Below are 24,808 nucleotides of genomic sequence, written 5' to 3' on the forward strand. Positions count from 1 at the left end.
CATGGTTATGGTGGACATGGATGTGGAGGTAGTGGATGTGGTGGTGGTGGATGTGCTGGCAGTGGACGTGCTGCTGGTGAATATGGTGGTGTTGGACATGGTGGTGGTGGAAGTGGTGGTGGTGGATATGGTGGTAGAAGTGGTAGTGCTGGTGGTGGATGTGGTGGACATGGTGGTGGCGGACGTGGTGGACATGATAGTGGATGTGGTGGTGGTGAACATGGTGGTGGTGGAAGTGGTAGACACGGTGGTAGTGGACATGGTGGTAGTGCTGGTGGTGGACGTGGATGTGGTGGTGGTGGATGTGGTGAACATGGTGGTGGACGTGGTGGTGAATGTGGTAGTGGTGGATGTGGTAGTGGACGTGGTGGTGGATGTGGTGGTGGTGGACATGGTGGTGGTGGACGTGGTGATGGATGATGTGGTGGTGGTAGACGATGCGGTGGTGGTGGAAGTGGTGGTGGGCATGGTGGTGGTGGACATGGTGGTGGGGTGGACGTGCTAGAGGTGGATATGGGGGTTGTGGAAGTGGGGGTGGTGGACATGGTTATGGTGGACATGGATGTGGAGGTAGTGGATGTGGTGGTGGTGGATGTGCTGGCAGTGGACGTGCTGCTGGTGAATATGGTGGTGTTGGACATGGTGGTGGTGGAAGTGGTGGTGGTGGATATGGTGGTAGAAGTGGTGGTGCTGGTGGTGGATGTGGTGGACATGGTGGTGGCGGACGTGGTGGACATGATAGTGGATGTGGTGGTGGTGAACATGGTGGTGGTGGAAGTGGTAGACACGGTGGTAGTGGACATGGTGGTAGTGCTGGTGGTGGACGTGGATGTGGTGGTGGTGGATGTGGTGAACATGGTGGTGGACGTGGTGGTGGTGGACATGGTGGTGGTGGACATGGTGGTAGAGGAGGTGGTTGTGGACATGGTGGTGGAGGATGTGGTGGACATGGTGGTGAACGTGGTGGTGGTGGATGTGCTGGATGTGGTGGTGGACATGGAGGTGGTGGTGGACGTGGTGGTCGATGTGGTGGTGGACATGGTGGTGATGGTGGATGTGGTGGTGGTAGATGTGGTTGTGGTGGACCTGGTGGTGCTGATAGTGGACGTGGTGGTGTATGTGGTGGTGGTGGACATGGTGCTGGAAATGGTGGTGGTCGAGGTGGACATGGTGGTGGTGGACATGGTGGGGGATTTGGTGGTGGTGGACATGCTGGTGGTGGACATGGTGGTGGCGGATGTGGTGGTGGAGGACGTGGTTGTGGTAGATGTGGACATGGTGGCGGTGGATGTGGTGGTGGACGTGGTAGTGGTGGACGTAGTAGTGGATGTGGTGGTGGTGGATGTGGTGATGGTGAATGTGGTGGTGGAGGACCTGGTGGTGGACGTGGTGGTGCTGGTCATGGTGGTGGTGTATGTGGTGGTGATGGTGGATGTGGTGGTGGACATGGTGGTGGTGGCTGAGGTGGTGGACATGGTGGTGGACGTGGTGGTGGTGGATGTGGTGGACATGGTGGTGGTGGATGTGGATGTGCTGGTGGTAGACGTGCTGGTGCTGGTAGATGTGGTGGTGGATGTGGTGGTGGTGGTGGATGTGGTAGTGGACATGGTGATGGTGGATGTGGTGATGGTGGTGGATGTGGTGGTGGTGGGGGTGGAGGTGGACATGGTGGCGGTGGATGTGGGGGTGGATGTGCTGGTGGTGGATGTGCTGGTGGTGGTGGATGTGTTGGTGGATGTGGTGGTGGTCGAAGTAGTGGTGGTGAATGTTTGTTGTGGACGTAGTGGTGGACGTGGTGATTGTGGAAGTGGTGGTGGTGGAGGTGGTGGTGGAGATGGTGGTGGTGGACGTGGTAGCGGTGATGGAGGTGGTGGTGGATGTGGTAGTGATGGACATGGTGGAGGACATGGTGATGGATGTGGTGGTAGTGGACATGGTGGTGGTGGTCGTGGTGGTGGATGTGGTGGTAGATGATGTGGTGGTGGATGTGGTGGTGGTGGAAGTAGTGGATGTGATGGTGGTGGTGGAAGTGGTGGAGGTGGTGGTTGACATGGTGGTGGTGGACGTGGTGGTGGTGGGTGTGGTAGTGGTGGACATGGTGGTGGTGGACATGGAGGTGGACATGGTGGTGGATGATGTAGTGGTGGTAGACAATGTAGTGGTGGTGGATGTGGTGGTGGTGGAAGTCATGGATGTGGTGGTGGTGGTGGCAGTGGTGGTGGACATGGTGGTGGTGGATGTGGTGGTGAGGGTGGACATGCTGGAGGTGGATGTGGAGGTTGTGGACGTGGTGGTGGTGGTGGACATGGTTGTGGTGGACATGGTGGATGTGGTGGTGGTGGATGTGGTGGTGGTGGATATGCTGGTGGTGGATGTGGTGGTGGATGTGGTTGACATGCTGGTGGTGGATGTGCTGGTGGCGGTGGAGGTGGTGGTGGTGAATGTGGTAGTGGATGTGGTGGTGGACGTGGTGGTGGTGGATATGGTGGTGGTAGATGTGGTGTGGTGGACATGGTGGTGGTGATGGAAGTGGTGGTGAATGTGGTAGTGGTGGACGTGGTGGTGGATGTGGTGGTGGTGGACATGGTGGTGGTGGACGTGGTGGTGGATGATGTAGTGGTGGCAGACAATGTGGTGGTGGTGGATGTGGTGATGGTAGAAGTAGTGGATGTGGTGGTGGTGGTGGAAGTGGTGGTGGACATGGTGGTGGTGGATGTGGTGGTGGAGGACATGGTAGTGGTTGTGGTGGTGGACATGGTGGTGATGGTGGATGCGGTGGCGGACATGGTGGTGGTGAGGGACGTGGTGGTGGTGGTGGACATGGTGGTGGTGGAAGTGGTGGTGGTGGACATTGTGGTGGTGGAGGTGGTTGTGGTGGACATGGTGGTGGTGGAGGTGGTTGTGGTGGATGTGGACATGGTGGCGGTGGATGTGGTGGTGGACGTGGTAGTGGTGGACGTAGTAGTGGATGTGGTGGTGGAGGACCTGGTGGTGGACGTGGTGGTGCTGGTCATGGTGGTGGTGTATGTGGTGGTGATGGTGGATGTGGTAGTGGACATGGTGGTGGTGGCTGAGGTGGTGGACATGGTGGTGGACATGGTGGTGGTGGATGTGGTGGTGGATGTGGTGGTAGTGGTGGACATGGTGGTGGTGGATGTGGTGGTGGATGTGCTGGTGGTAGACGTGCTGGTGCTGATTGATGTGGTGGTGGATGTGGTGGATGTGGTAGTGGACATGGTGATGGTGGATGTGGTGATGTTGGTGGATGTGGTGGTGGTAGGGGTGGAGGTGGTGGTGGACATGGTGGCGGTGGATGTGGGGGTGGATGTGCTGGTGGTGGTGGATGTGTTGGTGGATGTGGTGGTGGTCGAAGTAGTGGTGGTGGATGTTTGTTGTGGACGTAGTGGTGGACGTGGTGATTGTGGAAGTGGTGGTGGTGGAGGTGGTGGTGGAGATGGTGGTGGTTGACGTGGTAGCGGTGATGGAGGTGGTGGTGGATGTGGTAGTGATGGACGTGGTGGTGGATGTGGTGGTGGTGGACATGGTGGTGGTGGTCTCGGTGGTGGATGTGGTGGTAGATGATGTGGTGGTGGATGTGGTGGTGGTGGAAGTAGTGGTTGTGGTGGTGGTGGTGGAAGTGGTGGTGGTGGAGGTGGTGGTTGACATGGTGGTGGTGGACGTGGTGGTGGTGGATGTGGTAGTGGTGGACATGGTGGTGGATGTGGTGGTGGTAGACATGGAGGTGAACATGGTGGTGGATGATGTAGTGGTGGTAGACAATGTAGTGGTGGTGGATGTGGTGGTGGTGGAAGTCGTGGATGTGGTGGTGGTGGTGGCAGTGGTGGTGGACATGGTGGTGGTGGATGTGGTGGTGAGGGTGGACGTGCTTGAGGTGGATGTGGAGGTTGTGGACGTGGTGGTGGTGGACGTGGTGGTGGACATGGTTGTGGTGGACATGGTGGATGTGGTGGTGGTGGATGTGGTGGTGGTGGATGTGCTGGCAGTGGATGTGCTGGCAGTGGACGTGCTGGTGGTGGATGTGGTTGACATGCTGGTGGTGGATGTGCTGGTGGCGGTGGACGTGGTGGTGGTGAATGTGGTAGTGGATGTGGTGGTGGTAGTGGACGTGGTGATGGTGGATGTTGTGGTGGACATGGTGGTGGTGATAGAGGTGGTGGTGAATGTGGTAGTGGTGGACGTGGTGGTGGACGTGGTGGTGGATGTGGTGGTGGTGGACATGGTGGTGGTGGACGTGGTTGTGGATGATGTAGTGGTGGCAGACAATGTGGTGGTGGTGGATGTGGTGGTGGTAGAAGTAGTGGATGTGGTGGTGGAAGTGGTGGTGGACATGGTGGTGGGGTGGACGTGCTGGAAGTGGATGTGGGTGTTGTGCATGTGGTGCTAGTGGACGCGGTGGACATGGTTGTGGTGGACATGGTGGATGTGGTGGTGGATGTGCTGGCAGTGGACATGCTGCAGGTGAATATGGTGGTGGTGCACATGGTGGTGGTGGAAGTGGTGGTGATGGATATGGTGGTAGACGTGGTGGTGCTGGTGGTGGATGTGGTGGAAATGGTGGTGGCAGATGTGGTGGACATGATAGTGGATGTGGTGGTGGTGGACATGGTGGTGGTGGAAGTGGTAGACACGGTGGTAGTGGACATGGTGGTGGTGCTGGTGGTGGACGTGGTGGTGGATGTGGTGGTGGTGGTGGATGTGGTGGTGGTTAACATGGTGGTGGACGTGGAGGTGGAGGACATGGTGCTGGTGTACGTGGTGGTGGATTTGGTGGTGGTGGAAGTGGTGCTGAAAATGGTGGTGGTCGAGGTGGACATGGTGGTGGTGAAGGTGGACATGGTGGGGGATTTGGTGGTGGTGGACATGGTGGTGGACATGGTGGTAGTGGAGGTGGTTGTGGACATAGTGGTGGTGGATGTGGTGGATGTGCTGGTGGTGGACGTGGTGATGGACGTAGTGGTGGACATGGTGTTGGTGGAGGATGTGGTGGACATGGTGGTGAACGTGGCGGTGGTGGATGTGCTGGATGTGGTGGTGGACGTGGAGGTAATGGTGGACGTGGTGGTCGGTGTGGTGGTGGACATGGTGGTGGTGGTGGACTTGGTGGTGGTGGCGGTGGTGGTGGACGACGTGGTGGTGGATGTGGTGATGGTGGACGTGGTGGTGGTGGTAGTGAATGTGGTGGTGGACGTGGTGGTGGACGTGGTGGTGATGGTGGATGTGGTAGTGGTGGACATGGTGGTGGTGGACATGGTGGTGGTCTTGGTGGTGGTGGATGTGCTGGTGGTGGACGTGGTAGTTGTGGACATGGTGGTGGTGGACATGGTGGTGGTCTTGGTGGTGGACGTGCTGGTGTTGGTGGACATTGTGGTGGTGGACGTGGTGGTGGTGGGTGACATGATGGTGGTGGACATGGTGGTGGTAGACGTGGTGGACCTGGTGGTGATGTTGGTGTGGTGGACATGATGCTGGTGGTGGACGTGGTGGTGGCAGTCATGGTGGCAGAAGTAGATGTGATGGTGGACGTGGTGGTGGAGGACGTGGTGGTGGAGGACGTGGTGGTGGTAGTCGTGGTGGATGTGGTGGTGGACATGGTGGTGGTGGATGTGGTGGACATGGTGGTGGTGTACGTGGTGGTGGTGGGGCGTGGTGGTGGTGGGCGTGGTGTTGGTGGGCGTGGTGGACAATGTGATGGACATGGTGGTGGTGGTGGTGGTGGACTTGGTGGTGGTAGACGTGTTGGTGGTGGACGTGGTGGTGGTGATTGGGCGAAAGAATAGGGTTATAGATTTTTTTTAATGGTTCAGTTTCTAAGTGCTGAATTGGCGCCCAGACTAACCATCAGAGGATGCACGTGATTCATTATGGATTGTTATGTTGCTGGTATCACTGAGCACCGATTGTATGGCTGCCTGTGAGCCCGTATGACCAATGTGAGTGCTTTCGTTTCCTGGAGGTATGTCACTTTGTATATAGCACCAAATCTGTTTACTGGTGCTTTAGTGCCTCTTTCAGGTGCATTGCTCTAATTGGTTAAGAACCATGTGATGTTCGTAGTAAAGGTACGGGTAATGTGCCAAACGACACCAACAGCGCGGCATGACTATTTTTGCACCCCGTGCCTACCACAATCGAATGTGTCCTTGTGTAACGTAACTGGATCTCATGTACAATGCTCCAATGTAAGATAACTAGTACTCATGTAAACCGTGTGAGAGCCTGGAAACTCACCTTTAAAAGAACTGTGGCATCATCCCATCATCCTTTCTGATAAGAGTAACTGGAACTGTTTCAAAACCACTAAAAACCGATAAGAACACTTGCCTGATATCTTGTGGCACAAGCTAAAACGTTACAAAAGGTCTTGTGATAAGTCATTGCTGCATATATATATATATTTTTATATAAAGGAACCATATCTTTACACAACCACAGCCTGGTGTCCATTTGTGGGGGGAATCAGTATGTTTTACTGTGAAAGGTCATGAATGCTTAACTGTAGCGCCCCGAAGTTTAGCCTTGTCTGCTTGCGCCACACTACCTAAAAGGGTGAGCATCGGGTCATTCTGAGGAGTAGTTCCCTTGCCCTGATTAGAGTGGTGATTTCTGCCTGGCTTTGGTGCCAACCTCAGCCAGCCAGGAATCCCATTTCTAATAAGATGGGTTGAGGGGTGGGGATGACCTTCATCAATGTGTCCTTTGAAAGTAGGTATTTAGCTCTAATCAGGAGGCCCAAGCTAGTAGAGTTGTGCAACGTTAATGTGCTGATCTGTGATTAGTACAAATGATTCTATGGCGCAAGCAGTGCAAAATGGCTCTGTGGCTAGAGCATGTGTCCAGCATGGCTTTCACAAGCCTCTGTGGCTGTAGGGCAATGCCAAGCGAGCACATCCTAAATGCCAGGGTGGGATTTGTTTGGCCAATATTGGCTGTTTTGTGGCCTAGAAAGGCAAATAGTTTGTGCAGTGCTACTGTACTACTCTAAGAGCTCAAGCTGTAAGAGCTCACAACAGGGCTTCTACTTGCAGCGGTGTATACCGCCATCAAGAGATTACTGTGCCCATACCAGAGTGCTGCTGTTTTCCTTTACTTTCTCAACAGCAGGGTGGCTTCTGTGTGCTTCAGGTCAGTGATTCAGCTGTAAAAGATAGGCCTTCTGGCAGACACCGGCTCCTATTGCACAAAGGTTCTTTCTGCGAAGCACTCCCTCCCTTGTTCAAAAAGAACTTGGAACTGGAATGAGTGGGACAGTGGCTCCCACTTTTATATAGTTGAATTAGGCAGGGGATGTGTATTCCCTGGCTGCTTTCAGTACTGGTTTAGAGTAGTTCTTTTTTCATATGTCCTTTCAGTCTGTTCACCAGACACAGCCTTTGTGCACAGTGACACTCTTCACAACAGTGCAATCTCCAGCCTGAAGTACCCAAAAACAAAGGCCTAAAGAGGTGTGAGCTTTCTGCACCTTTTCATCAACAGCCACCCCGAAAGTGATCAGGAAAAGAGGCAAAGGGCTCACCTAAAGTACTCTCCTCACTCTTAACAACAACAGAAATTGCACTTCCACCTTAGACCCCACCATCTACCAAACAGCAGAGTTCAGGGAGACTAAGCAGAAGCCCCTCTCAGCAAAAGACCAAACAGAATTTCTATATTTCTAAAGGTGCACAGACTCCTCTTTAGCCGTTTAAGTGTTTAAATCGTATCCCTCCAACTTCAGGAATGTCAGCAATAGACTTCCTCTGTCTGGGAAAACAGCCCCACTTCTATCTTGTGCACATGAAGAATCCAGTGGCTTCCAACATGAAATCATCAGTCCTCCATTACTGTGATTCTCTCAAACACACTATACATGTTCCACACAGGCCAAAAACATGCAAAACAAACAATGGAGATGATAGACCTAGGAGCCTAGGATCTTGGTTAGCTCATAGAAGTTAACGTTTTTATGTGTGGGCCTGTAGGTTTCCAGTCCTCTGACACAGATAAATATGTCTGGTCTCAATTACTGATTCATATAAATGTGGTACGCTGCCACCACCACTATACATGGTAAATCTTTGACTAGGACAGTAGTTCACTGTTAGTCAAATGAGGGCAAGCTTAGAGCTCCCTGCTAAATCACAGCATCGTTTCTGGGCCTCACTCATGTCAAAGAACAGTCCAAAACTTTGAGCACACATTAGATTAGCGCGAGGCTGGGGCCAAAATCAAAAACCAGGATACTGGATAATTGCAGTCAGATACCTAGGGCAGAGAACCATAACTGTCCACCATGCAAAGAGCATTCCTGTCCCAACACTGTGGACGAGAAATAGTCTGAATGGATGTATGACGTTAGCACGCACACTGTTACAACGCGTACCATTACCACGCGGTTGTAACAACGCAAGTCGTTACAACGACTTGCGTTGGGGGGGGCGCAAATTTAAAAAATATAATTTACTATTCCAACACCAGTCCCCGTGGATAGTAGGGAAGGTGTTGGGATAGTAAATTAAATGATTTTTTATCCTTGAGCGCCCCCCAGCGCAATTCGTTGTAACAACTTTCGTTGTTATAACCGTGTGGTAATGGTACTTCGTTGTAACGCGCGCGTTGTAAACGTTGTATACCGTCTGAATATAATGAAAATCAGAGTCCACATTGGGAAGAAAGCTTGAATAAGTCATTTCAACTGCATTCTCCTTTTAGAACACTGTATAGGGTGTGAATGACAAAAATCCTAAAATAACAGGGGCCCCGAAGAACGAGGACATTGCCTGTGCGCAATAACAGCAGCAATATATACCTTTAATAAAAAGAACTCCAACTCCAATCTGGACAAAGGAAATACTGCTTCTTCCAGACACATCGCTGGATTACTGTTTTTCTCACTAAACTAGATGCACAGTCTCTTCCATTAGAACACATAGGAAATCCTAGAATATGGGCATTTGACAGGAATGCTGTCAAATTAAAGGATGGTAAAATGAGGTGCAGGATCTGAAACCTGAACTTGCAGAGGATTATCTGGTCTTCATGTAAGTCTTGGTGGTTGCTTTGAAAGATGAAGGAGGTCGGTGAACCACCACTTGTCTGGCCATTAAGACAGCTCCTTAAAATACTTTGATTTGAAACAGAGAAGCAGGATTTAGAAATTTGACACTCTATATCTGTTGCTGACCACTTGTTGACTTCACAACTGCATCCGATAAGGTCGATCGAAACATCTTATCACTCTGTACTGTTACCTGCACCCAGTTGTTCATGGGGTCTGACCATGGACTCACACAGAAAATGTCTCTCCAATGACCTAAAGCAAGGTTCCTTTTGTACTTTCTGTACTATCTCCTTCCTATAAATTTCCCTCAGTCACTGGTAAGAAAAAATATTCACATTCTGCTGCATGCCAATATGATTATTAATCTAACACTGATCGGTTTTCAACGTGGTTTATCTGCTATTCACTCATATGCTATTGATTACTACCTGAAAGTAAATGTAGAGACATCCAAAATCATGACTTTTAGGTGGAATTATGTAAAACAGGCTGTTATTGGTGTATAATTTAAGAGAGGTTTGGAGTTATACTTACAAGTACTTAGCACCATCAACGCCAGGCTGTTATACGTGCTGTATACCATCAAGTCTAAGCGGCAGGATACCCGTAGGGTGACAGTTTTGCGCTATATAAATACACAATACATACATACATACATACAATACATACATACAAGTAACATGAATTTTAATCTTGATATTCATCATTTAGAGGGTAGGGTATTTCTCATATCCAGCTATATGAGGCTTATAAAACATTTGGTAAAGATGCTGCATAAATGTGAATTTACCTTGAAAAAGTAAAAGACAAGAGGCATTTGGCAAAACAGAAACAGCTGGTTTAATTAAATGCAGTCGCCGGGAGAGCAGGCAACAGAGTCGGGGTCTGAAGACTGTATTAGAGCACTTTGGATTCGGCGGTCATTTTACACATTACATGAAGCGTCATAAAGTAATTTGTAATGTGCAGCATTGCTTCACAATTCTCATTCAGGCCAAGTACTATAGTTCCTATGCCTTTGAAACACAAGGAATTCAGTGTAAGTTTCCGCACAATTAGGTGTTGCCCCTTCCCTTCTAGCCATGTGTACCTATCTATCTCAGTGTCCCAGAGTTCCTGACAAGGGCTATCCTTGCTGACATTCAACCCTTCCCTTCTAGACTCAAGTTCCCTTGTATAATCAAGGTGAATGGCCCTGCACTGGAGCTCCATCTCTGGAGCAGCCGCGGTGCGTCCATTGGGGCTTAGGGGCGTAGCCCCACTAAGCCTGGTGGACGCACCTGCGGCTGCAGCAGAGAGAGAGCACCAAATAAATAAAGCAGCGCTTCATCGGGTGTTCCGACCGGGACAGACCCGATGGGATAGGGAGGGTGCAGGGGGTGGGGCTGGGTTAGTGTCTGGCAGGGGGTGGGGCTGGGTTAGTGTCTGACTCGACTGACTCAGGCTGCGCATGAGGAATTCAGTAGGAAACTTCCTTGCGCATGCGCTTTAGCCGTCAACTTCGTCAGGTTGACTGAGAGGGAGGGGGGGGTGTCTTTTGCTGGGCCCCGTCCTTTTGAGAAGGCGCCAGGGCGAGCAGACTGTGTGCCCCCATGCCCGCCAGGATTGGCTGGCCCACCCCGCGAAATACAGGCAATCCATGATTGGATGCCGCGTGTGGGCAGGCTCAGCATTGGCCATGATTCTGGAGGAGACTCTCTACTCTGACACAGCAGCAGTGACTGACTGAGTTCGTCGTTGTTGTCCGTCCGACTCAGACCTTCACGTCAGTCGATTCGAGCTGGCTGGTGGTTAGTGTCACTGGTTTTGTTAATTGTTTGTTTTATTAAAAGTGGTGGTTGGCGCCGTCAGTGTCGGCCTCCTCGCCTGAGCCATCTGCCCTGGCTTAATAACGTTATTTGCCAACGGGGAAATGTGCACAAGGCAGTGTCTGGACTGGACACGTTAAAGGAGCACGGCTGCTGCAGTCTCTATCACGAGCCCCCTGACAGGGGTGAGGTAATCCGAGGCTCTGTTGTGCCGCCTTGAGCTGACTCCTCGGCGCGTGCATGTATTGCTCGTGTAATGACGTATATGTTTACTTTCCAAGACAATTTCACTCACCGATATGCATCCCGCTTTGGATCGTCACAGTCATCGCCCTCAGCCTCCTTGCTACTTTAATACATATTCTCTTTCCCATGGCTGCATTAGCATGCCATTATATTTGAGCTGCGTTGTGGTTTAGTGTAGCGCCAAGAACCGATACCTACGTGCTCTCTCGCAAATATAAATACCCATTTCCTAAAAGGTTAATTAACATCATCCTGACTGCTGTCATTGGTTGCGCTCAAAACCAAAAGTGAGAGTATTTTGAAGTTTGAACTCTTCTGTTCACTTTCTCGCCTTTTCAGTTTGGAGTTTTACAGGAGTGATGTTGTGTCTGATTCTGTCCGTAGAACGGGATTTAAGGTGAGTCCTTGGCTGCTGCCTTTTTGTTCTACTGAAATTGTGTTTCGGGATTATAACTAACTTGCATTTATATCCGAGAAAACACTCAAAACTCACATCTGCAATAGTCTTCGCATGCACGCTTTGCTTCTGGATGAACCCATTGACTATTCGTCTTGTGAGTATTGTGGTGTTCAGTCCTACTTTTATGAGTAATGTTTAGCTACGTTACTGTCCAGTACTCTGACATTATTAGTATCGGGAACTTACGAATTTATTATTAGGTGATATGAAGCTTGTGTGTGTTAGAGGTGTGATTATTGTCATTAACCACTTATGTGAGTAATTTTTTTTGTTATGAGTTGATAATACTGTCTCTGAGTTTTAGTGCCGTGATTCACATTTAATGAACTAGTTCTATGGCAGAGGTTATCACTGCTGTGGGTATTTCTGTCATTGAGCACTGGAGTATTGTGCACTGTTATACAGCATAGTTATAATGGTAGTTGTCTATCATTGAACAGTTATGGGGACACTGCCTTTTTGTTGTGCTGAGTAATTATCTGAGATTAAATTTTAGAATAGTAAACGCATAACTATCTGCTATCCCGTATTGCCCTTTTCCCAATTGTGTGATCTTGTGCATGGTTTATTATGTCAGAGTGGAATGCTCCTCCTCTGGCTTCCACGTTCACTTTTGCCAGGGTATTAGACTGCGAGGCTGAGCAAGAAAGTCACTAGCCTCGTAGTGGGGCATATACAGCTCTCTACCTATATTTGATGTAAAGAAACTGAAGCAACCTGCTATGTGCGCGACACAGAATTGAACCCTGGTTGATGCATTCGAGATTAGTGACATGTATTTGAAGTGCTACGAAGTCTCGGCCTCTTGCAGCACTATAAATATGCATGTCATTATTTTTAACTTATATAACACAAGGTGAAAGAAAGGCTGTAATAACAATGTGCAATAATATCTAGGGACTATTTAGGGGTTGGCAGGGGCATAACTACACCCCTCTACCCTCGGAGTGCGACTGGGCTCCTGGCTCCCAGTATGGAAAGTGGCGCCTTAGCAGATACATGCATTTATGGTCGTATCTGCTGTGTTAAATGTTCAGCATTTTTCTCTGGTCAGTGAGTTCTTGAACAGAAATGAAAAACAAAGATAGTTTCTCTTTCAGTTTGACCAGTCTCAGAGAATCCCGATTTAGGGCATAATCTCTTAGTTGTACTTGCTATGCTATGAGTTTTGTTTTTTAGGCTATTGCGTGCTCATGAATGATCAAATCAATGACATCTTCAGAGCAGCATCAGTGCCTGCCTGCCTTTTGCTACTGAAACTGCAGGCACACAGTCTGTTAGTGCCCTTCCATTTCTTGTGCTTTGTAGTCGTTTTAAGATCTTTTTAGAGGTCCTCTTTACTCAAATGAGTGTAATTATTTATATTTATATGTAGTTTCCCTCATGTTCACTGTGTGATTTTGCACGCGATAAAGTGTCACTCATAGTTGTTGAAATGTCACTCATAATTGCAATGAAATTATGAAAATGTCACACACAGCAATCTGAAACCTTGGCAGCTATGCAACCTTGTGGAGTGGTAGCCACACATGGCCAATACAGTCGATTCATGTCACTTCAAAATGCCGCAGTTGCAGAAAGCGATGATTGGTAGTTTATCGGGTGCACTTGTTTTGTATTAGAGATGGTAAAAACGTGGTTTATATTTGACACAGAAAATACCACCCTAATTTGAAGGTCCTGTTTTTTGGGCTTTGCCTGCACAAATTAGGTTGATGTAAATACATGTTCTCGGAATGCATTTGTCGTGCGATACTTTGTAAAATAGCATTGTGTTAAATTACAATAAGCAGTGATGATTATAGCAGATCTATTTAGGGTGTAATGGTAATGCTCGATCGCACCTTCACTCCGACAGACTATGCCTTACATTTCTTCTGTTGCACAAGTAAGGTATATTTACCTCAATACCGCGTGACTCAGGCCTGTCTAATAATGTTTTAGAAGTCTCTTGCACCCTGTCCGGGTCACGAAGGGCTCACGTCACCTTGTCCAAGCCTTGCCAGCCCACCTCTGTCGTGGATTGTCATTTCACTCTTGCATTTCGTGCGCCCACACTCGCCTGTCAATCTCGGCTCTGCTAGTGAAGTTGACCTGGGGTTCCGTGTGATTTTCTGACCTCATGATTAATTCTCGCTGAATCCTTATCTCGCACGCCATGATACTGGTAACAATAATTTGAGGAAAAGGTTTTTCAAATACGTATTTCTCCCAGGACAATTCATTCACTGAATATTTCATTACGCTACTACTGTGTGCAGTTTTATATTAATTATTTAATACCATAGCGGCCCGAAAGTGCTCACCCTATATGCTTTCATCAACTACCTTATATATAAAAATCACCTCTCTGCAGCAGAAGGGGCATCGGTTCTGCAGTGAAAAAATGAGTGGCAAAGACCCGCCATATCTCTCTGTCAATTTAAGTCTTTACAAGGTGGCCAGGCAGGCGGTTTTGTATTTGCCACTGGTTTTGTTGTTGCTTTATTTAACAGAGCGTTCCAACAAAAATGTATAATTCCTTGCATGTGAAAAATACCTTTGTCTCTGCAAAATCAATTTAATGTGAACAACAAATATAGGAAGATTATTTTTTTCCTCAATACTTTAGGCAATATTTTCACACCTGTTGATGCAGATGAATCTTATGAGAGTTGAGTATATTTGAAAGATGACCTCAGTATATTTGATGAGCCTGGGGCTAATTGAGTATATCTTAGAGATGACCTAAGTGAGAGTTGAGTATATCCGAGAGCTGTGTCTAGTGAGAGTTGAGTATATCCATAAGCTGTCTAGTGAGGGTTGAGTATATCCGAGAGCTGTGTCTAATGAGAGTTGAGTATATAGGAGAGATACATCTAGGGAAATGTAAGCATATCTGAAAGATGAGCTTAGAGAAGGCTGAGTATATATGAGAGAACACACTAGTGATTTTTGAGTATATCCAAATGAAGAGCCTAGTGGGAGATAATTATATCTGAGAATAAGTCTAGTGAGTTAGGAATATATCTGAGAAATGAGTCTCGTAAGAGATGATGGGACTGACTATTGATTTCCTTACCCTTCGAAGTGATGTAGCAGGTACCCATGGATTCATTTACCCCCTGCTCTTAATGCACCTTTTGTAGTTCTTTGGTACTCACTAATGTTGGTGATTAATTTAATGTGCATATCTGTAGGCCCTTTGTGTCCATCGAAAACATTTAATGTAATATTCTAAGTGGCGAAGAAGGGGTCCCCGTCGGTGTAACTATTTAAGACTCCATTAATCATTTTGTTTAAGGTGAAAGAGGTACCTAAACGAAGTATCATGTTATGATGGAAAGGCTGAGTAACATAGTGAACAAAGATATGCCACAAAAACTCATGGGGGCATATTAGCAAAAAGCTCAATAAAACGGTTGCCGTTTTAGCGGCAGGAAACTGCCGCTAAAGCGGTGATAATGGGCTTGCTAATATGCGCTACAGAATTCCAATAGAAGTCTAGGTTAGATGTGCAGGACATCTAACCTGGAAATGTTTACTCCGGGAACCCATAAATTGAAAGTCAGGTGTGGCAGGGCGAAGGGGCTAAGTCACAAGGGGCAGAGCTGGTAAAACAGAGCCTGACAGTCAATGTATACATTTAAAAAAAAAGTATGCTCAAAGAAATTGTCAACAAGGATAAATGTGTCAGTAAATATGTCCTAGTTGATTAAACTGGTCACAAAGATATTGCATTTTAAAATATCTTACAGGGTTGAGACACCTGCTGCCGAGATCTTCTTCCCCCCCCAATATTGAAGGGATTGTAACATCTACGATATGGGATTCCTACACCTTATAACCCCCATTGTCTTATGTAGCATTTCCTGTACATGTATTTTCACACGTATTTATGTCTTGTGTCTCTGTGATGTAAAACAATCTGAGCACTGTGGCTTGCAAAGATTGTGTCAGGCTCATACACAAATCAACCAACCAACCATGCTGTTGTAAGCCTACAGTCCAAGGACCACAACAATGTTCGAGAGGCATGCTTTTTTAGTTTTTGAGCCACTGGTGGTTGCATCCTTTCCTTTCTACACCACCTTTTGTCAGCATCCCTCCCTGCACTGTAAGGAGACGCTACAGCGGTGCTGCTCCTGCTCGGTCAGTTACGAGAATTAAACCGGACTCCGGTTTAATTCTCGTAACTGACCGAGCAGGAGCAGCACCGCGGTAGCGACACTGACCGAACTATCGTCGTCACATTACCAACCTCCTTGCCCCCAGTAAGATTATCGCTCAATTGGTGCCTGGATCAGGATCACAAAAGATATGATTCCTTTGCAAAGTCTTGTTTTCTTAGCATTTTGTTATTAACAATGCGCCCGGGCTGTGGTTGTGTGTTTCTGTTTCCAGTTATTGTGTGACAGTGAACCCCACCCCGCCCCCGCCCACCGTGCCCCCACTACACCCACGAGCAGAATTTCCACACCTTCAGAACTTGGTTTTTGTTTTGTTCGTGTTCAGGGTCCATAGATTGCAGAGATTTTGTAGCGTGCAAAGGGTCGTTTGCAGTCTGTTTTGTTGACGATTTCCATTACAATCCAAGGCTCATCCCACTGTGCCAGAGCCAGTTCCTAAATACTGGGGTTCAAGGGGTGGTGGTCGACTCTACACTGATGCTCAGCAGAACGTGTTTTAAGTCCCTTTGTGCTTTCTCGAATCTTGTGACCAGTAGACATGCAGTCAGGCTGCGGGAGAGTCACTATTTTCCTTAGTGCCTAGTGAGAAGTCCGAGGTAATCAAGGCGCAGACATGAAAATAATTGTCACAATGTGAGCAGAGGCCGACAATAATGATGATCAGAGTCCAAATCTACTGAACTGCTTTTTTGATAGCCTCAGATTGTGTTAAAGCTCCTCAGAGTGCCAGGATAGAGGATCCGAGCCTAGCATGCGCTGTGGTTCTCCTCGGAGTCGGCTTAGAAAATGAGGAGAAGTAATGTTTCTTGGAGTGGGGCCTTTTTTCAAGAAAAAAAAGTAATGACAGAAAATGAAGAAAAAATCGTCTATTCAGTCTGACTTGTGTGACACAATTCTACATCTGGCGCGTGGAAAAATTGATTTCCAGACGCACATTTGAATTAATGGGAAGCCTTCCCTGCGGCATTGCTAGCTCGAGCTGTAATTGACGAGAGGCAGTCATCTTTGTCCTACATCTGAGGCACTTTTGAAGCTGGACCATGCTGAGATCAAAGAGCCGCTTCCCTGGCCCCTTAACTTGTGCTCTGGTCTCCCTGTCACCTGCATGAGAAAACATGGTTGACATAGTTCACCTGCCTTGCCATTTTAGGCAACCTGTTGTGTAGTCCACCAGGGACTCATTGGTGACTGGTTTCACAAGCCCTGGCGCGTAATGGTGCTTTTCGGGCCTCGTTGCACAGTGGACTACACAGCATCCCCTCCAGAAACCTGTGTTTGAGATCATGGCCGCAGGTTGCCAGGTCTGGTGGCTTAGTGGACTAATGCATCCACTGCAGGGGCCTGTGTTCGACCTCATGGTCCTGTGATCATAAACTGATTACTTGAGCAATTCATTTACCTGTTTAAATTACTAAGGAGCAGGAGTTTTCCTATTTGTACAGAATGAACTTTGAAAAAAGTTATTTGAGAAACAAAAAATGTACCGCTGCCTCTTTTATATTCAGTATATTGTAAGACTTTCATGTGACCTTTATGACCACTCTCTCCTGGCAGATTATTATTTGAACGTATAACCTACAGAAGAATACGCATTCCTCTTACTCCTCTCTGGGAATAGAGTGGTGAGCCATACATACCTTATCATTGTATATACTGACATTGTGTTGGACCATAGTGCTCATAATCTTATCCTTCTGTTGCACAGGGGTACAACCTATGTTAACCATTTGTCTACTAGAACCAAGACTGAAAGCTGTGTAGGTTGTATATACAAGTGTGTGCTGGTTCATACTCTCTCTGGTATAGATAAGAATAGAGTGTAACATCTTCCTTTACAGCCTGCCAGTGCCTATTCTTCAAGAATTCACGAAGAGGTTCCCACGCACAAGACCTGTTTTTCTTCCCCTGCCTTTCCTTGTTTTGTTTCCCTGTTTTCCCCTTGCGTGCCATTCGTTACTCTAGAGTCTAATAGAGTCGGAAGGCCGTAGGGGAAGACTGTGGACTTTTCTTCAAGTTCCTGACGCTCCTGCGGAACGAGCCTGGCAACCATTACACTGCTGTGCAACTTCTTCTACTCTTAGAGCTGAGATTTCCATGAAAGTCTTATAGTCTGTATTCAGCACCTGAGCATAATAGGACGAAATGTATGAAGCTCTGTGCTTATACTGAATAAGCAGCTACCTATGTTATGCCATCTATTAATGTAATAACTGCACTTTCACAATTGCTTTATTAACCTTCCTGCTTTCTCAAATTTGTGTGAAAATGCACCATTTTTCTTCTTTTTTTCAAAAATTTTCTTGGGGGGGGTTATCCCCCCAAACCCCCCTTTTGGGGTTCAGGCTCGCTCGCTGCACTCGCTCGCTACGGTGCTGTATGAAAATCAGTATGCGCCCCACCACTTTAAAACCTCACCCACCGCCCCTGCTCTGGAGTCCATTTGTTATTGAGGAATACTGTCCCAGATACACTAAAGGTCAACCTAAGACTACAGTCAGAGGGAGGAGGTAACATGTTTGTGCACTGGTGCAGTAGGCTTGCTGCCTCCAAGATCCCCCTCTCTGGAAAATCTCAGGGTCAAACAGTTTCCTCCCCTATAGTGCCTCACCTACCCATTCTATCTAGCTCAGTTTGACTGTCACTAGGCTCGGAAAAAAGATGTAGTGCAGGGGAGTTGGTTTCATGCCAGTTAATGTTTACCACTACTCTATGGGGTTCGATTCCACTGGGTTGTATCTTGGCCTAATCCTACATTGGTACAGGTGAATGCGGACATTTGCTTTTTCCGGTGCTTTTTCTTGGGATAAGTAAAGTCTGTGGGCACCCATAGAGTGGGGTATCAGCAAGCAGACATGGCACAAGCTAGCTGACGTCTGGGTGCTCACGCCGTTCACGTGCTGGTACAATGTGTTGTGCAGCAGTACGCTGTGTAGTGTGTTTGGAATACTAGTGTTTGGGTCAGTGCAAGAGTGAGTGAGGTGGGCGAGGTCCCTATGCAAGCACCGTAGAAATGTCTAGGTAGGCTCAATATGACTACACATATTTCTTGCTACAGATGGATGCGGCCATTCCCATGCTAAGCAGATGGAGCACAAAGGTGCAATAATACATAACTTTTGGAACATTGGGATGGTTGCTGGAGGGGGGTCTGTGGCTTTCTGGAATCTTGGGGTGTCTTTCCTTGCCACAATGTAAAGAGTCTGTTGTAAAAAAATGTCCACAGTCTTTGGTTTGAACACTTGGGCCTGGTCGAGGTTTGGGAAGTTATGCCTGAAGAGGTGGCAGGCTGCAGTAAAGGTGGTGCACTTGTAGCTTGGTTGCAGACCTGTTGGATAAGAGCTGTGGGATTGTAGGTTAGCTTAGAAAACACATATATCATCATTCCTGCACCTTTGCTTTAAAGGGCATATTCTGTGCATTCATTTTGTGCAACCTTTACTGGGGCATCGCAAGGTGGCCCCAGTTGGGGCAGCTACTTAGAGAACGGTGAGTGTTTAATCATGGATCGCCTGAGTTTTATTTTGTTGGTCAATGGGTCCTCCCCCCTCGCCATGACCGAGGGATGTATTTTTATGGGGTGATCTTCATCTGCATATGGATAATTCCTTTTATCTAACTATTGTTTTCATGGGCGTTGCCAGCCCTCTAACACCCTGCCTTCCCAAATGTGTGTGTGTGTGCAGTTTTATTGATGCGGATCGTACCATTTGGCATGCGCGATGCGCCATGAAAGGAGGATGATTGTTGCAATTTCGGGGTTGTAGGTAATTGCAACATGTCCTGAGGACACGTGTATGCCCCTCTGGTCTCTGCACGTGCCTTATAACAAGATTTTTCCTAATGGAGTTGGGTGTTTTGATTGCGCCTTTTTTCAGGAAGCTTCGGTTTTTTGGCTGCTTCCTGCACGTCATTGGGTACCTTCCTAAGGTCTCATATAGTGTTGATTTTATTGTGGCATACCGGTGGGGATTGAGAAGCTACTCTGTGGCCCCCATGTGGTTCAGACGTAGCATTGACTGCGACAGGGCCTATTGCTCTCTTGGGCGATGTTTGTGAGGCCCTGTGTTATTTGCTTTGATAAGCTGGGTGCACCTTGTGAGGAGGCTGCAATGGTCATCTGCAGAACTCCTTTCGCTGGTAGCGCACCTCTCTCCCTCTCATCCAAGATGCTTTGGAGCCCTCGGCAGGGTTCAGGGACTTCTTACCCAGTGACTTGCTACTCTTACTGTTTTGGAGGAACATGACCTGACTAGCAGGTTTTGGATGTCTGGAAGTATTAGGGGAGACAGGAGGCAAGATATCTTGCTTACGATGGGAGTCAGGTGTAAGGCTGGGACTTGTCGTGCTGTGGGGAATGGATGTATGACATTACAACGCATGCTTTTACCACGCATGCCTTTACAACGTAGTTTTTACAACGCATGCCTTTATAACGCATATCGCTTAGGGGTGCTGGATAGTGAATAGTTTAATTTACTATTCCAACTCCAGTCCCCGTGGATAGTAGGGAAGGTGTTGGATAGTAAATTACATCTATTCCCTATCCTAGAGCGCCCCCCAGCGCTAAGCGTTGTAATGACATGCGTTGTAATAGTTGCGTCGTAAAGGCACTGCGTGGTAAAAGTTGCGTTGAAAAGGATGTTTCCCGTGGGGAACGAAATGGGATGGCTGATTGTCCTGGTTTATTTCCCTGCTGACTTGGTGCCAAACTGTGGCTTACTCATTTGTTTGCTCATCTGTATGCTGTAACACTTTTCGCCCTAAGTGGGATGGGTATGCCCAGACGTGGGTCCCTTGCTCACTTTGCCACTGGATTCAAGCTAGCCTGGCTGAAAAAGGGTGACATACCCTGAAACCGGTCCCAGGATGCTTGATTCCGGTTGAGGGAGGACCTGACCTGAAAGTTCGGTCTGGACTGTTACCAAGGTGCACAGGGTAAAGACTGATTTGCATATGTCTGGGTCCAAACTGGGGTGGCGTAGTGGGCAATAGAACAATGGATTTAACCCAGATCTTTTGACTGGGGTAGAATGTTTGCATTGTCAGCATTACGTCCATCATTTGTTTGCTGTAACACTTATCGCCCTAAGTGGGATGGGTATGCCCAGACGTGGGTCCCCTGCTCACTTTGCCACTGGATTCAAGCTAGCCTTTCTGATGATGGGTGTTACCCAGATACCGGTCTCAGGATGCTTGTTTCCGGTTCAGGGAAGACCTGGCTTGGCAGTTCAGGCTGGACTGTTCTTATGAGGCACAGGGTCAAGACTGATTTGCATATAGCTGTGTCTGAACTGAGGTGGCGAAGTGAGCTAAAGAATGAGGATGGATTCAACCCAGATCTGTGACTTGGGGTAAGTGTCTGAAAAGTGTCAGCGCTCCGTCCATCATCTCCTTGTGTTTCCCTTATTGGTTACGACATCAATCCAGAGTCTACCCGTAATCATGCAGCCTTTATCTCAACTCTTTCTCTCAGACTTTAAGGTACCATCACCTAGTCTGTATTATCACAAGCACTCTTCTATCTCTTTTGAAAATGGTGTGGCGGAAGCGTTTTGGTTACGAGGTTCATAATTAGTATCAGAGCTCCGTGAGGGTTCTACTTAATGGCCGAAGGGTCTGTCAGGAGTTTCCTGTTATGACGCACAATTACAATAGTACTGTGCTCACCAACACCGTGATCTGGTTTCCTCCCCTACCACCCTCAACACGTTTTCCACCCTAGCCGCTGTAACTTGCCCTTGGGAGTCAGCTGGGTGCACCGAAGGACGAGAATGAGGGAAATAGGTGGGGTTGGGTTAACCTTCCAGTGCACAGAGTTCTTTGGAGAAAAGATATCTACTGGATCAGCACCAGAGTGTCCAAGCAGGTAACTGGGAGTGAACATAGGAATGTGGTTCAGGTTCCCTTCTGCAGAGGGAAGGAGAAAGTAGTGAAAATGCAGAGAAGTCCCCAAAAGAGCCTCAAATGAATTCTGAGGTAATATTACTCATTCGTCTTCAGAGCACATGAGGAGAGTGTTTGATAGGTGGAACCTCAGGATGGAGTTTTCCTGATGTTATGGGTTTCTCTCTACCAGGGCATATGAAAGGGGACTCTGTATGTCCCAGGAAGCAACCCACATGCTAGACCTCCCCAATCTGGTGCCACTAGGATGACTTTGGCCTGGTCATTCTAAGTCTTCCTTATATCTCAGGCCAGGAGAGTCCTAAGCTCTAGATGAAAGGCTTCTTCAACAGAGAGTTGCTTTGGAAACTCCAATGAACAAAATTGCTGGTACTACACATTCTTGGCAGTGGCAAAATGATCAAGCCAGGGTTCTGCCCATTGCTGGACGATGCCCTCTGCCACCTCAGGGCCCAACTGTCATTTGTGATCCACTAAGCACTGGCAGCTTAGTTAGCCTGCCCTAGCGTTTAGAGATTCCACCAGGTGGTTTACCACCAGAGAAATTCCCTGCCAGCTAGCCACTCCCAGAAGTGCAGGGCCTCCTGACACAGGGCCCAAGACCCCACCCTTCTCTCCTTGTTGCAGTACAAAATGGCGGTGAGTTTGTCCATGAGTACCTGCAGCAGCCTTCCTCTTATAATGGTTAGGAAGTTATTCAATGGCAAGCCAATCACCCTCAACTTCAACAAACTGATGTGAAATTAAGTCCCTGCTGAAGACCAGAGGCCTCGGATCTCCACACTCCCAGGTGGCCTCCCAACCCAGTAATGATGTATCGGTGACCCCTGCCAGGTCCAGGTGGGGTTAGACAAGGGGTCGGCCACTGACCAAATCATAGTTTAGCAGCCAATTCGGCAGGTCTTTTGCAGTATCCTCCGACTTCTAGATACAACCTGACATATTCCCAACACGCTATGCCCGCCAGGAATTCAGGCCCCACTGCAGAGCCCACATGTGCCACCTGGTATGACTAGCATCAGGATGCAGGAGGTCAACAAACACAGAAGTCTCAGATTCAGCCGTATTAAGATCTAGGACCAAGGCTGGAATGTCAGGATCATAGTCTGAATGTCTTAGACTGTGCTCCAGGGGCAAAGGCACGAAACCGTATCATAATCGAAATAGCACTGATGAATGGGACGTTGATAGTGAACTCCAACCATGTTATGAGGTTCTCTGTGAACTGGAGGTGGTTAATGACTGCCTGGAGCAAGCCCATCTTCAGCAGTCAGTCATTATATTAGGGGAAGACTGGTACCCTTGAACTCCGAAAGTATGCTGCAACCCCTGCTTTCATTTTCGTGAAAACCTTAAGGGCACTGGTTAGGCCATAGGGAGGCAGTGCAAACTGAGAATGCTCCTTGCCCAATGTGAATCCCAAGTAAATTCTATGGGCCTGCAGCATATGGAAATAAACACCATGCAGGTACAACTCCACCATTCAGTCTCCAGGGTCTGTAGCAGACAGGACCTGGGCTAGTGTGAGCACCTTTACTTTGTCCTTTCACGGGAAGGCTTTGAGAGGGCAAAAATCAAAAATAGGAAAAAGGCCTCTGTGAGAAAGTGGCTCTACATACTGGACTAGAAGGAAGTACAGTGTGTATAGAGTCCACCAACCCCAGAGGTATAACAGAGGTTAAAGTCAGAATTGACCTTACTCTCCAAAGTGGTAGCTTGGTCGAGCAGTAAGGCAGTACCAGAGGACAGTGTAAAGCATGATGTCCACACTCAGTCAGCAAAAGATTTCACTCACTCAAGGACTGAACTCCAGGCCAATTGTTTGTTTATCCAGAGATATGGTTGTTTTATTTTTAGAACCGACAGTTATAAACATATACTTTTCACATTACGAGTACTCTCATGTAAATACTTTGCAGAGGAGCAATAAGTTTGTATACACGCTAATCACAGGTTAGCTAATAAGCAATACAGTTCTGAAACACACTCTAGCATTGAGCTCAATGGGTTTTCATAGGAAAGCACAGTTGATTACTTTATGGATTACTTTGGTAGTCCCAGGACTAGATCTTGGATTCAGTCCTGGGGTCTAAGCTGAAACCAGATTAGCAAAAACGTTTTAGTTAAGGTGATGATTTTTCCTGAATATAAAGCTGTTTTAAAAGTTCACACTTGGAAACTTTTCGAGGTGGTTCTCACAATGTTATTCAATAGGAGGAAATTCAGGTTACAGGTAAAGTACGATCGCTTTACTTTTGTAACCCAGCACTAGTCTCCTAGGGCCAGCACTGGGGGCTTAACTCAAAACAGGTAGGTAATTGCGTTTCAGTATTTCGTACGATTTTTAAAGAATATTTGCAGTTTTCAAAAGTAGTCACTTAGGAGAATTTTCATAGAAAAGCAGACAATGGGTTCCTATTGAGAAAATACAGGTTACTAGTAAACCCTCTAGGGATTACTTTTGCGGTTCAGTACTGGGCTGAAAGGTACAGTACTGGCTTCTTTCCTGATCACAGGTGAGTAGTTTCGAATTCGGGCTTTGGCTGATTTTATAGGAATATTTTCAATTTTCAAAACTTCACACTTAGAAAATGTTCGAGTCAAAAATGGGTCAATGTTATCCAATGGCAGGTAAGTGAATTACCGGTTTCCAGGTGAGCACTTGGTTGGTGAAGTTAGGGTTCTGGGCATAGACTCAGGGGTCCCCCAGGGTCAGGTGAGTACAGTTGGTTCGGTCCCAGCGGCGCAGGGGCGGCCGGGTACAGGGGTAGGTAGGCCCAATGTTATCCAATGAGGGAAAGGGGGCCTTCGGTTGGTGGCTGCTGGCTCGCAGGCCACGCGGCTCTGGGAGATGGGCTCCGGGTCACTTGCTCTGGGCAAGGGGGGAAGTAGGATAGGGCAAAGAGGTCACAGCCAGCGGCACTCGGGCGGCTGGGTGCAGGGTGCTTTTGAGCCGTCGGTCGCTCAATGTTATCCAATGAGGCTCTTGAAAAAAGAACAAAGGCTGCAGGCTCGGGGACAGAGACTCTCCAGGGGCGGCCAGCACTTCGAGAGGTAAGTTGGGATGTTGGAGCACAGGTAGGTGCCCCAAAGGGAGGCATAGGGGGCTGTCGGGCGCCGGGTGCAGGGGTGTCTTTGAGTGTCGGAAAAGCTTACCCTTGGC

General features: G+C 48.0%; 2 protein-coding genes across 16 annotated transcripts in view; both read right to left on the reverse strand.

Moving 5' to 3' along the window:
• Positions 1–24,808, reverse strand: part of PKD2L2 (polycystin 2 like 2, transient receptor potential cation channel) — a 2,146,539-nt gene that overhangs the window by 1,198,477 nt on the left and 923,254 nt on the right. The gene's annotated exons all lie outside the window — the stretch shown is intronic.
• Positions 1–24,808, reverse strand: part of LOC144769238 (uncharacterized) — a 195,835-nt gene that overhangs the window by 158,041 nt on the left and 12,986 nt on the right. Inside the window, exon 2 of one of the 4 annotated variants that reach the window (XM_078653293.1) lies at positions 9,593–9,683. The exons of the other annotated variants lie outside the window; for them this stretch is intronic. Coding sequence (XP_078509419.1) covers positions 9,593–9,683 — 91 coding nt within the window. The remainder of the gene's footprint in view (positions 1–9,592; positions 9,684–24,808) is intronic. 4 annotated transcript variants of the gene reach the window in all.

Source organism: Lissotriton helveticus, chromosome 7 (assembly GCF_964261635.1).
Source record: "Lissotriton helveticus chromosome 7, aLisHel1.1, whole genome shotgun sequence".
NCBI lineage: Eukaryota > Metazoa > Chordata > Amphibia > Caudata > Salamandridae > Lissotriton > Lissotriton helveticus.